The sequence below is a fragment of the Ictidomys tridecemlineatus genome, chromosome 15 (genome assembly GCF_052094955.1).
Source record: "Ictidomys tridecemlineatus isolate mIctTri1 chromosome 15, mIctTri1.hap1, whole genome shotgun sequence".
NCBI classification, from domain to species: Eukaryota; Metazoa; Chordata; class Mammalia; order Rodentia; family Sciuridae; genus Ictidomys; species Ictidomys tridecemlineatus.
This window is the reverse complement of record NC_135491.1, coordinates 51,153,678-51,167,827: the sequence shown is the minus strand read 5'-3', so window position 1 is coordinate 51,167,827 and position 14,150 is coordinate 51,153,678. Positions and strand designations below refer to the sequence as shown.

General features: G+C 38.1%; 1 protein-coding gene across 1 annotated transcript in view; it reads right to left on the bottom strand.

Moving 5' to 3' along the window:
* The window catches only part of Cntnap4 (contactin associated protein family member 4), a 239,533-nt gene that overhangs the window by 158,419 nt on the left and 66,964 nt on the right, over positions 1-14,150 (bottom strand). The window contains exon 3 of the mRNA XM_005318444.4: positions 10,882-11,075. Within this exon, the coding sequence (XP_005318501.2) occupies positions 10,882-11,075 (194 nt within the window). The remainder of the gene's footprint in view (positions 1-10,881; positions 11,076-14,150) is intronic.

Here is a 14,150-nt window from a genome sequence, read left to right as displayed (position 1 = left end):
TGGCAAGTGTCCCTGAGGTGTTAAGTCGTGACCAAGGTAGAAGCCCAGGGATGGCCGGAGCTGATGGCTCTTCTCACCTGCGGTGGCCACATCCACCCAGTCTTGTCCCTTGTGACCATGTTTAGACTGACTGAAGCCAGTGGGATATTCAGAAGCAATTCAGCATTGCTGGGCATCCATCATGCTGTGCTGGGTGTGTTGTGTGGTCACCTGTCCTAATCGTTTTGTAAATCTAAGTGAACTTGCAAATAAATGAAGCCTATTCCATCAGTCAGTGGGGATGTCAATCTTAACTCATGATCTGTTTTGAGTGAATGGAGGTGGATATTGCTAGCACATAGACTAACAATACTTCCCAATCTATATTCTTTCTTTCATAGTCTTTTATGCAATTTTTCATGTGAATTTGTAAATATTATCTAATTTTTCTTTTTGTTTTTTTTTTCCTCTGTGGCATCTCGGTTTAGTTCTCTCGATAATTATCAGAAAGGCCCATTCTAATATTGTATGTTTACCTTTACATTGCCCTATTTTCTGTTACATTTTCTGTTAATACTTTCCTTCCATATCTGAATTGTTTTAAATATTCAATTAATCTAGAATCTATATTGATACAAAAAGCTTATTTATTTTCCTAAAGGGCTACAATTTACTGGGGCCCATAATGACTGATATATTCTTATATATTTTCAATGCCATATCTATCATACCCAAATACTTTAAAGTGTATTTGGACTTAGAATTAATGTTCTGCTTTTTCTTCCACTATGTTTTAATATAACAATATCAATATGTTTTAATTAAGAAATGCATATAATAAGTCAGGCCTGAAGGCACACACCTGTAATCCCAGGCTGAGGCAGGAGTACTTCAAGGTCAAGGCCAGCGTCAGCAATTTAGCAAGGCTCCTGAACAACTTGGCAAGACCCTGTTTCAAAACAAAAAGTAAATATGGGGGGCTGGGGATGTGGCTCAAGCAGTAGTGCGCTCGCCTGGCATGAGTGCGGCCGGGTTCGATCCTCAGCACCACATACAAACAAAGATGATGTGTCCGCCAAAAACTAAAAAAAAATAAATATTAAAAATTCTCTCTCTCTCTCTCTCTCTCTCTCTCTCTCTCTTAAAAAAAAAAAAGTAAATATGGCTGTAGAGATAGCTCAGTGGTAAAGTGTCCTTGGGTTCAATCCCCAATACCAAAAAGAAAAAGAGAAAAAGTCATACACATAATATTTTCTTAAAATGTCTGTCCTCCTTACTTCTATTCTTTTGCTAATTAGCTTACCCATTTTCTCACATATATTTCTTTCTATATAAAATTTGAATGATCTCATTTTGGAGGTTATTTCAGGTAGAATGAGTAGCTATATTTATAAGTACTACCTTCTCTTTAAAAACAGATATGTCCTTTCATTTTATCAAGTTGTCTCTTATATTCTCTAGTAAAATTCTATATATTTCTCTTTCATATCTTGTACATTCCTATTAAGTTTTTTTTCTTGATATTTATTCAAGTTATTTCCTTGATATTTTGTTGTTGTTGTTGTTGTTGTTGTTCAGTTAGAAGTGGAATATGTAATCCTTTTATATTATCTACCTAGTTATTTATCTATAGGAAGACAAATTCAAGATTTACAAAATTTTTTTGTTAGGTACACTATTAAATTACCTTTTAAAACAACAATCGGATGATTCTCTTGGACCCTTAAAGAATATGATTATATCAATTCCAAATCTTAGCCTTTCCTTTGTAGCTTTATATATTTTTCTATCCTCTTCTAAAACTGAATTATTCTTGAAAAGTTTGAAAATTCAGGATGGAAAACTAGGAGAGCAAGCCTAAGGTTTAGTTTTGCCTGGGTCAAATATAACAATGAAGAGATACTTCAGAGGGACAGAATTGCTCCCAAGAAAAGTGATGCCAAATGTAGACTCCAGGGACTAGAGAATAGAAAACCCCGAAAGCAGGCATCTGAGACCTCCCATCACAGCCACAATAAGAGGGCATGGAGGAAAAGGGACAATGTGTTGTCACGGAGCTGTCACGCAGTCAAATGGGAGAGAAACTCATAACACGTTTTTAAAGCATGTTGCTCTCTGATCAATAATTTGAGGATGATCTTGATAAGGGTATACATTTGCAGGAGGCACCAAATCAGACCTCCTGCTATTTCTAATCTCTCCCTCCAAACAAGTTTCACTTTGCTGCTTAGAGACGGATCAAGTTTAAGAACATAAGACAGTATCACCTACGTCTCTCCTACATTGCTATGCATGTTTGCCTCCAGCTCAAAGGAGTTTACAGGTATTTTCTTGTATATTATGTATTAATTTAAATCCCCAACACATATGTGTCCCGTAGAAGTTTATGAGAAGGGACTGATATGGCATGTGACAGAGGGGACACACTCGGTAGAGAAGGTGCCTAGCTAACTGTTCTGATTCATGGTGGATGACATATTAGAAACTCAAATGTCAGTATATGTTAACACATCACCAGATATATGTGGTCCAGATATTTTCTCCCCCTCTGAAGTATGTCTTTTCATTACATTAATTGCTTCCTTTGCTGTGCAGAAGGTTTTTAATACAGTCCCACTCATCTCTATATGATTTTGTTGTTGGTGGTGGTGGTAGTGGGTTTTTTGTTTGTTTTTGGATTTTTTTTTTGGGGGGGTGCTTTTGCTTTTAGTGTCATTTCCAGAAAAAAGAAAAGAGAAACTCATGCATTACCAAGAGCAAGGTCATAAAATTTCCCCCTATATTTTCTTTTAACTATTTTTATAGTTATAGATCCTCACATGTAAGTCTTTAATTCATTTCAACTTGATTGGGGTAGATGGTGAGGGTCCAATTTCATCATTTTGCATATGGATATCCACTTTCCAATTTCCCCATCACATGTTCTTGACAGCCTTGTGAGGGATCAGTTGACCATATATGGGTGGGTTCACTTCTGAGATCCATTCTATTCCACTGGTCAGATTTAACACCAGTACAATACTATTTTCATTACTGGAGCTTTGTGATATGTTTTGAAATCAGTATATGTGATGCCTCCACCTTTGTTCTTAAAATCATATGTATTGATCAGAGTCCTTTGACTTTAAATTTCAGAGTTTATTCCTACTTCTTAAAAAAAATATGCATTTGGGAGATTGATACAGATTACTTTGAATCTACTGATTGCTTTGGGTATTATGGACATTTTAATAACCCTAAAAATGTTAATACATGAACAGAAAATATTTCTATTTATTAATTTGTATTCATTAAATTCAATTCATTAATTTTTAGCAATATTTTGTAGCTCTCTGTATATAGCTCTTGGTTACATTTATCTCAAAGCATTTTATTCTTTTTGATAGCATTATAAATGAGATTTTTTAAATTCCTTCTGGAACAGGAGAAGAGAGAAGGAGAAAAGAGAAAGTACTGAAAACTGAACTGGAGCAAATTTTATTCCATGCTTTTATAATTATGTCAAAATGAACCCTAATATTATGTATAACTAAAAGAAACTAATAAAAAATAGATTAAAAAATCCCTCTTGGATAAAGTTCATCATTGGTATATGGAAACTAAATACATAACAAAAATAAAACCAACATATAAAGCATTTTTTCAATAGCAAAAAGAGCCAACAGGCATATGAAAAGATGCTCAACAACATTGATCATCCAGGAAATACAAGCCCAAACCAAAAAATTATCAACTCACACAAGTTAAGCTATCTACTGGAACCCTCATACACTGTTTAGTTTTTTAAATAGCAAAAGCCAGGCACAGTGGCGCATGCCTGTAACCCCAGCAAGCTTGGGAGGCTGAGACAGGAGGATCACAGGTTCAAAGCCAGCCTCAGCAAAAGTGAGGCACTATGCAACACAGTGAGACATTGTTTCTAAATAAATACAAAATAGGGTGGTTTGCATGTGGCTCAGTGGTCAAGTGCCCCCAAGTTCAATCCCCAGTCCCAAAAAGAAAAAAAAATAGCAAGAGCAATTACAGAAAACAGTACACAGTATGCAAGTTTCTCAAAAAATCTGAAATACCATATGATCCAGCAATCCTACTCACTGGGTATTTATCCCAAAAATAAATACTGAAATCAGGATCTCAAAGAGATATTTATACTGCCACATTCAGTGCAGCAATATTCACAATAGCCAAGACATGGAAACAATTTAACGGCTCACACACAAATGAATAAAGAAAATGTCACACACACACACACACACACACACACACACACACACACACACACTCTCACTATGGAATGTGATTCAGCCTCTAGAAAGGGGGGAAACTGAGCCAATAAGGGACACCATGAATGAACCTTGAGGAGTTTATTTTAAGTGAAATAAGCCAACCAGAGAAGGACAAATACCACATGACCCCACTTACATGAGGAATCTTAAATTGTCAAGCTCACATAAGCACAGAGTCAACTGCTAGAGGGACAGTAAAACACAGGGTCACCTTTCAACATGTATCATATTCCAGCTACGCAGGGGATTGAGTCCTAGAGAACCACACACAATATCGTGCCTTGAATTAACACTATTGTCTTACACGCTTAAATTTTTGTTAAGAGGCTATATTTCATTTTCAGTGTTCTTATCCCAATTTTTTAAATACAGTTCTTCTTTTTTTGGGCGGGGGGGAGAGGGGGCAGTACTAGGGATTGAACCCAAGGGTGCTTAACCACTGAGACGCATCCCCAGCCCTTTTTATTTTATTATTATTTTTTTTATTTTGAAATAGGGTCTCACTAGGTTGCTTACAGCCATGCTAAGTTGCTGAGGCTGGATTCGAATCTGCAATTCTCCAGCCTCAGCCTCCAGAACTGCTAGGATTTCAGTCGTGCGCCACCGTGCCCAGCTAAAATGCAGTCATCTTTTAATCATGCATTACAAGTCAATCGTTTTCAAAGGGTGGAGAACTCATAGTTAAACAAATATAAACAGGGAAATTCCTGAGGATAGAAGCTAATAATGTAGACTATAATGAAAAATATCTTTGGGGGATTAGTGTCTTGAAAGGCAGAAGCAGCGTAAGGTACTCCCTAGGCACTGGCCAACTTCTGCATTAAGCTTGACAATTTGACATGTTGACATACATGGCATTCGTACTGTTGTATTTTATATCACCGCAGATGTTTTTGTAGGCTTAGGTCACTAGAATAAGGGCTCAACATGAAGAGAGCTAGGAAAAATGCCACCTACAACGAGGGGTGGGGGAATCCACCTCCCTTACTGCAAATCTCCCTTACAGATCTGTCTTCCAGTGTTCCACTTAACTCCCTGGGTATTTGGTTATTTGACTTAAAACAAATGCATGCTAAAAATCTGCAGGTAGTGCTTACATCTTGTCTGGCTTACAGAGTTGACAACTCAATCATTCTCAGTGATAACACTGACCTGAATATTTGGTGACAGGTGGACTTCTATCTAATTGACTACACTATGTCACAAGGTCTCCAAGTCTTTCGACAGCCAAACCCAGAACCATGACATTAGACACTCTGGGTAAAAAAAAAAAACAGAAACAAAGAGGTACTCAGAAATGCAATATAAGCTTTCATTTGGCAGGGGCGGGGGGGGGGGAGCATATACAACTGAAATTCATAAAAAAAAAAACGTTGTGTTTAACAATCTCGTTTTCACTTAAATAATTTATAAGGTTGGCGCTGCCCCATTCCTTGCCTTTCTAGTCTACAGGATAAAAGAGCCTTGAGTGTTTACCGGAGAGAATCAGGAGAATTTGGCTGTAAAGTTCTTGCACATGTCGATCTACTTAAAATAATTTCTTCTAAGATGTTGGCTTCACGATATTTCAAGCAATTGTTCTTAAATGAGCGAAAATTACACCTTACATTTACTTTTCCAATCACTTACAATGAACTGGCTCAAAAGAGTCTTTTCGTCTTAGATGTTGAGGGATTTTTATTTTGTCTTCACTTTCAGAGGAACAATTTTAGTGGCTCTCATTTTCTAAATTTTCATACAATATTTATTCACCACCCAGCAGAGCACTTTGTATAAATTACATTTTATGAACTTTAGGCTATAAATTTTATTCTGAAGAAAAGTCTTAATGTATTTTTTTTAATATCATACACCTATCAAGTTCACATTTCCATTAAGTGGTCTGCATAGATAATAAATAAAATACTTTTAAAGATTATTTTTTAAGAAGCAGTAGAGCATTTTATTAATCCTTTCAGGTACATATATGGCATTGTCCTCTCTGATGCCTGACGTCAGATGGAATGAGATGAAGGGTCCTTATCACGGTCCTCCTGCCAAGTTCATTGTTTCTAAGCTGACAACACTTCCTATCGCATACTCTTTCTCTATCAGATAGTCGTAAAATGCCTGATGTGTTTCCTAACTCTCTTTTATAGATTTACTTGGATAGTCTGAAGTAGAGTGTGACACTCTTCAAGGAAATTGGCATATTTTGTATAATTGGTATATATCCCATAATATCTCGAAAACTGAGCAAATATAAGTTAGGAAATACGTATTTGTAAAACGTGACAAAGGGTTATATCCTCCCCTATGTACATCAATTCAAGATTGTTCTTTGAGTTAAAAAATAATAATTCAAATGGAAGTGATCTGTGTTCTTCCAGGTCAAAAGTCAGGATCCCAGAAATAATTTGCCATGTTTCCCTTTTCCTGTGTTGGCAACTACAGAATCACAGAGAGGGAGCTTCCCTCAGAGTGAGCCCAGAATGACTATCAAATAGACTAGACCTCTGTCCCCACCTGGGATGAACAGGACATAAATACACATATACAAACATAAATATGTAAATATACACACACATATATGAGCACAAATATAGAAATATGTAACAGGAAATATATCTACAAATATGTAAGTAAAATATTTATATACAAATATATGTATTTACACAAATATATAGAGAGAATATGTGTATGATTTAGAGATTTGGGGGTTGTTTTATCAGTTCCATAACCTTACCTACACTAGGGGTGGTCATGGTACCTGTGGCACTACCTTAATTTTGATCTTGATGTTCAAAGCTATTCCTTGGCTTTCTTTATCATATCAAATATCATCATGCAGTCCTTCTCAAACCCAACAGACCAGGAGTCTCATTGGTTACCACACAGGAAACTGTATCTTTAGGTATCTCCTGAACCCATGGTTTTGGTCACACTTCTCCAGCTCTGTGAAATACTTTCCTTAATCCTTCCAAAATACTAAATCATTATGTTTTCCTCAAGATCTACTTCTTTGATAAATTCATTCTATTCCACCCTCCCTCCATACTCTGTACATTACCAAAACTTTAGGAGTCCACACTTAATTTTTGCATATTCTTATAGTAACAAAAATAGCAAGATATTGGCACCAAAACAGACATGAGGACCAATGGAACAGAAGAGAGGACACAGAGACATACCCACATAAATATATAAATAAAATACTCTTATCTCATCCTAGACAAAGGTGCCATAAACGTACATTGGAGAAAAAATAGCCTCTTCAAAAAATGGTTCTGGAAAAACTGGAAATTCATATGTAACCAACTGAAATTAAACCCCTATCTCTCACCCTGCACAAAACTGAACCCTAAGTAGATCAAAGACCTAGGCATTAGGCAAGAGACCCTGCACTTACCAGATGAAAAAGTAGGCCCAACTCTAAAGCAAAAGAAGTAAAATAAAGAATCAATAAATGGGATGGATTCAAACTAAAAAGCTTCTTCTTAGCAAATGAAACAATCAACAACATGAAGAGAGAGTTTACAGAATGGGAGAGAATCTACACCACCAATACTTCAGATAAGGCATTAATTTCCAGGATATACAAAGAGCTCAAAAAACTTACTACCAGAAAAATAAATAACATAATCAATAAATGGGAAAAAGAACTGCACAAACACTTCACAGAAGAAGAAATATGAAAGGTCAAATAATGTATGAGAAAAAGGTTCAACATCACTAACAATTAGAGAAATGCAAATTAAAACTACACTGAGATTCCATCTCACTCCAATCAGAATGGCAATTATCAAGAATACAAGCAACAATAAATATTGGTGAGAATGTAGGGAGAAAGGTACTCTCATATATTGTTGGTGGACTGCCAATTGGCACAACCACTCTGGAAAGCATTAGGAGATTCCTTAGAAAACTTGGAATGGAATTATCATTTGACCCAGTTATCCAATTTCTAAGTCTATACCCTCCCTAAGGACTTAAAAACAGCATACTGTAGTGATGCAGCCACATCCATGTTTATAGCAACTCATAATAGCCAAGCTATGGAAACAACCCAGGTGTCCTTCAATGGATGAATTGATAAAGAAAATGTGATACACACACACACACACACACATACATACACATATACATACACACACACACACAATGGAATATTATTCAGCCATAAAGAAGAATGAAATTATGGCATTTGCCAGTAAATAGATGGAACTAGAGGATATGCTAAGTGAAATAAGCCAATTCCAAAAACCCAAAGGCCAACTGTTCTGTCTGATTTGTGGATGCTAACCCAAAACAAGGAAGGTTGGGGATAGCAATGATAGAAATCCATTGATTTAGACAAAGGGAAATGAAGGGAAGGGAGGGTGGAGGAGAATAATAAAGACTGTAGAATCAATCAGTCATAACTTTCCTAGTCTTGTGTTTGTATACATGACCAGGGTAACTCCACATCATGGACAACCACAGAGTGGGATCCTAAATAGAATAAAGTTATACTCTATGTATGTATAATTGCCAAAATATATTCCACTGTCACATAAAACTAAAAATAATTTTTTTAAAAAAATGAAGGTATAATTTTAACTGAAAAAAAATATTTGCATGCTCTTCTACATATTTCTCTGCTTTGTTCTTGTGCGCCTTATCTCTTCCGTGGCATTCACATGAATCCTTTCACTATCTCCCATAAAGTCGTACAAAGATAGGCATAGATTAGGAGAGCAACATATTCAGCTCTATTCCTTCATTTATTGTTCTTTCACTAATTTACTGAAATAAAAGCATCATGTACCACCCTAGACGTTGGGTGATGGAAATGCTAATGTAGATGAGAAGGGGGAAAAAAATGACCCCATAAAAAAGTACAAGATGTGTACGTGAAAGAAAACCACCATCATCCTAACACTATCAAACCAGTACAACACACACACACACACACACACACACACACACACACACACGAAGAGCTGATAGGAACAGAAGGGTGTCAGTGTAGGTAGGGTACGAGTGTCCTATAAGAAAGCATGCTTCATTTAGCCATTCATTCATTCACTCATTTCCTTATTCATTCATTCCACATTTAGTATTTGTCTGCAACATGCCAGGCACGGTTACACTTTGGGGATGCTAAAATGAAAGTAGGGAGATATAGTCTTTATTTATAGGAAACTCAAGAAAGGACAAAATAATGAATAAACCAACAAATCACAGCACGGTCTAAGAAACACTGTCACCTGAACAGAATGGGAAAGAAGCCACGCCTTTGCTGTCATTGGTGTGGATTAGTAAGGACATCACTCATGCCACTATTTCACCCTGAACCCCTCCTCTGTAATAAAGTAAAACAAAACAAAACAAAAAAAGGCAATGGCAAAACCTAGGCTTGGCTGTCCACAGCCTGACAAACAGAAACACATTCATTTTCGTGGTCGATCTCTCGCTTTAAGAAAATCAAAACCATACCTTTTAATTAACACAGCAAAATATTAGCAGGCAATAGCCACTAGTCACCCAGTTGAAAAATCCAATGCTTAATTTAGAAAAAGAGTAAAAGATAACCCAGACACCTAGTTAAAATAAATACCTCATTAAGTGTTCATTGTTATTGGCTCATAATTACTGTTTATTTTATCTCTAGCTTGAATGGTGCTCATGGAATTAAGTCGACCATAATATTCAGTTGTTTTTTGGGGGGGTTAATTTTTTTTTCAGTCTCATACACAGCTTCAAGCTTCTCTGGATTTTAAAGCAGCTCTTCTTAAAGATGCTTATGAGAAACTTCTACCAGCCCACAGTTCTCTCCAGAGAAAGGAGTACGGCTACCTCTTCTCAATTGAATCTACATCAATAAACATGGACTGAATGGCCACCAAGAGCTTTTGAGATACAAAGGTGAGTAAATCTCAGTCCATTTCTTCAATGAGTTTATAATGTCTAACAGAGTTCCAGGAAGTTTCAAAAAAGAGGCAATTGACAGGTCAAAGAAAATTATCATTATGTGCCCAAATAGGCTTCCAAATTATCTTCGTGCTAAGAATAATGCTTCATTAAGTTACTCATTTTCTCTGGTTCCAGCAGCTCAGCCAGAGGGGGGAAATAGTTCTTTGATTGCAGTCTGTTGTCCCTGGCCCACATGGATCCAAACAAACGTTTTCTCCTACACTAAGAATTCTCCCTGTGTTATCAAGCAATCTCCCTCTTCCTCTTCTATCAGGTGGGATGTGCAATCAGCCGACTAGGTGAACCTCCTACTTGGACATAACCTGCCTCTTACAGAGGGGGCACCCCAGGCACTCTCTCTACATAGCACTTGGCGTTTGAGACCACAGACAGGTTCAGGTATAAATCCTATCATTTGTGTGCACATATGTGCGTACCTATAACTCCACACTCAAGCTTTCACGTTCTAGACAGACCCTGTGAAATGAATTTACCTTTAGTATTGCCATAAATTTGCCATGAATTTTATAAGATAAATATTGGCCCTATTTTCTCTTAGAAGCACTTTCAAAGCAATTATGAAGATTCTGTATGTATTTAACTTAAGAGATGGACAATGCAGCTGCAGCTGTGACCGCACCTCTTTCCCTGGGAGATGGTGGCTTTTATTTAAGAAACATACCCACATGCTGTCTTCCTGTCGGTACTGTTTCCAGTTCCTGCCACTGTCGCTGAACATCAGGAGGTAGCTGGTCACCCAGTTGGAGCTCCCATATCCCCCTTGGGTAGCCACAGAGGTAATCTCCATTCTCTCTCCAAGGTCGATCTGCAACCACTGGTATTTGTTGGACACAAGTGGAGACCACCCACCAGCTCCTTTAGTGAAAACAGAAGCAGGAGAAGTTGGGAAAGAAGAATTAGTTAAAAAATCTCTAAGTGGAAATATCAACAAGACTGTATTCTTCTATGGAACTTAGGAAAGTCAAACTTCCAGGATATGAAACTTCTCATAACTGCAGAAAAATATAAGAAATCCAGAATTTAGTGTACATGGATGAAGTCCATGTTGGTTATGTTCATTCCAACATACTGTGGAAAACTCCGATTCTTGCTAAACATTTTAGGTGCCTCATTGGAAAGATGAACATGCAGGCCAACACTTGGCGCAAGCTTACTGCCAACACACATAAGTGGGTACTGTCTGACCATCCATTCACTCAGGGATGGCTATAAAGGCAAACCTAGACCTGGAGGAACTAGAAAACTACCTTTGGTCATGTTTAGACTTTTTAAACAGGAAATAAATTTCATTGTTAAACTTTGGTAGACAATGGCCAAAGAACAGTCCTGCCCTCAGGGGTGTCTACTCTCCTGGGAAGGACAGACACTGAGAGGCACAAGGAAAGCACAGCATGAAAACACTAATGGTGAGATGACGTGCAAGAAGTGATAACACCAAAGAAGATGAACAGCTGTGTACAGCAGTGGCTGGCGCTGACTTGCAACCCTGTGTGATTGTTAAATTTTCCATTTTGCAAGCCGGTTGTTAAACAGGACCGTCTCTGCGGTTGCTACTAGTGGTGGTGCTTAAAGCATGGAAATGGGCAACTCTACAAATAAGCATCCACCCAAGGAGTTTACCAACATACCACCACCTCCTCTGGGAAAGGGAAGTGCTGTGTGAAGGAGAACCAGGGAGAAGTCTCTAAGCAAGTTGAGCTTCAGCACTCAGAAGTGAAAAACAGGAGTTTGATGTATACAAAAGGAGGTTTGGGTAGAGCAGAATGGATTGTATTCTTTTTTTTCCCCCCAATACATACAGATTATAGCTGTGACTCCTGTCTGTCTTCTTAAGATGATTCATTTTTCCAGTTTAATATAGTAATTTGGGAAATTACTTTGGGAGTTTATATTTTAAAAAACTGACATTGATGATTATGTAAGTAATACATAACCATCACAAAACTCATGAAGTAGGACCTGACACATTCTGGAATCCATATTTATCTGATATTCAATTCCTATTAAAATGCAGTATCTATTACATAACATCACAAATGGGAATATTAGTATGTTTTCTCTTCCCTACTCTTTTGCCACCCACCAAGAGGCCCTGGTATAAGGTCTGAAACTTTCAGTAGAGATTACCATTAATTTACATGCAATTTTATATGAGCATTATTTTTGACATCTGTGACCTATTTTATGAAACCTTGAGTAAAACCCCAATTCAAAGAGACCCAGTGAATGTTTCCATGATGGTGGAGGCATGCAACTCTGTAAGACTCAAAGGGACACATCTGTGTTGACAACTATCTCATAAGTTTTTTAAAGAGTCTTTTGATGGTGGAACGCAACACAGTGACCCTCTGATGAATGAAAGGAAAGGTAGAATACTTTGCTACTTGCAACTCCAAACAAGAGAAGGCTTCCAGGCAGGGTCACAAGGGGTTACAACCAGGGGACAGGATAATAATGGGTTGAAGTTATAAGAAGCAGCTTATTACAGGAGGTGGGGTGAGGTTAGCCAGGCTTTGCAGGCTTTTTGTGGACTGGATAATTTGAATAATTGCTCTAGGAAACTCTAGGACATAGGGGCTACCTCTAGTTTTCTGCCCCTACCTGTGGTGTGATAAGGGCTGATGCATAGTGACCCCACGTGGTGACTGACCAGTTTAGGAAGTGGTTGAGGTATAGCTATAATCAACTCCTCAAGAGGAACTGACCAGAATTCTAAAAACATCTTCTACGGGTGCCATCCCACTAACTTCTGCTTGCATTAGGGTACAATTCCCAATATCACTTACACCGTTCCCTTTAGAACTACTCTTTCAGATTTTCTTCTTTCTTAAAGAAAATCATTATCCAAAAATGTCTTCTACTCCACACACAGAGCTCTCCCTCTTTTTGAGATCCAGAATATTTATGCACATTGCAAAATTTCTGTTAGCAAATTTTTACTTTTAATTTCCTCTGTCTTTTCAGAACCTTGGGTGACCTCCATGAAGTTCTCTTGGTCACCAATACCTTCTACCTTGTTTAGGTTAACAAGTAGAATGTTCTCACGTATTAGGCAAGAGAGCTTACTGGGTAGTCAAGGGCACTGGCTGAATTTAGGTGTGTTGGTGCTTGCCAGATGCCAATGTCTCGGCTTGGCACAGAATCACGAGCCACCACACACCTTGTGGATTCAAACAGCAATTCTTTATTCCGAACTCACACTGCCTCCACACAGGTCCAGGGGCAATCCCGTTCTGCCGTCTGCCGGCACAATTCACCTACTCCACGAGGCTATCTCCAAATCCCATTTTAATCTCACGAGAACTCAACGGGAACAAGCAGCAGGAACACCCTAATCCTAGCAATAATCTTCAACCTCCAACTTCCTAAAACACATTGTCTTAAACTGGCAACGCCTTAAACTCAAGGAGCCGGTTACTTCCTCAAACCTGATCAGCTCTAAACCCGGATCCGCCTTGGTCCTTGAGCAAGGTCACCTTATTAAAGCATGCATGCAATGTCCCATCAAATATCCTCTAAGCAGCATGGGGTACACTTGGCAAGGAAATTTTGATGCGTCATTCCTACTTGACAATGGCCCTCAGCAGGTGCTGTTTGTTTGGCACTGCTATCTGCAGTCCATGAGGGGTACGGCTCAGTCCTGCACACTGCTATCTATATGGTAGTCATCCCTGAAGGCTCTGAAGTGCACCTTAAATAGTGCCCTGCCACAGGCAGCTCAGGGAGTTCCTGAACCCTCCATGGGAACTGCCCCATAGCATTATTTTAAAATCTGAGTCAACGTGTCTTCCACTCTTCATTTCTTGGGCTACAATGAAACAACATCCATCCTCCTGCACTTATTTACTACCGTAGAACTTAGAATTTGTGCAGCATGTGCGTATACTGTGTCAGACACTCTGGGAAGCACTGTTATTTAATTTTCAAAGC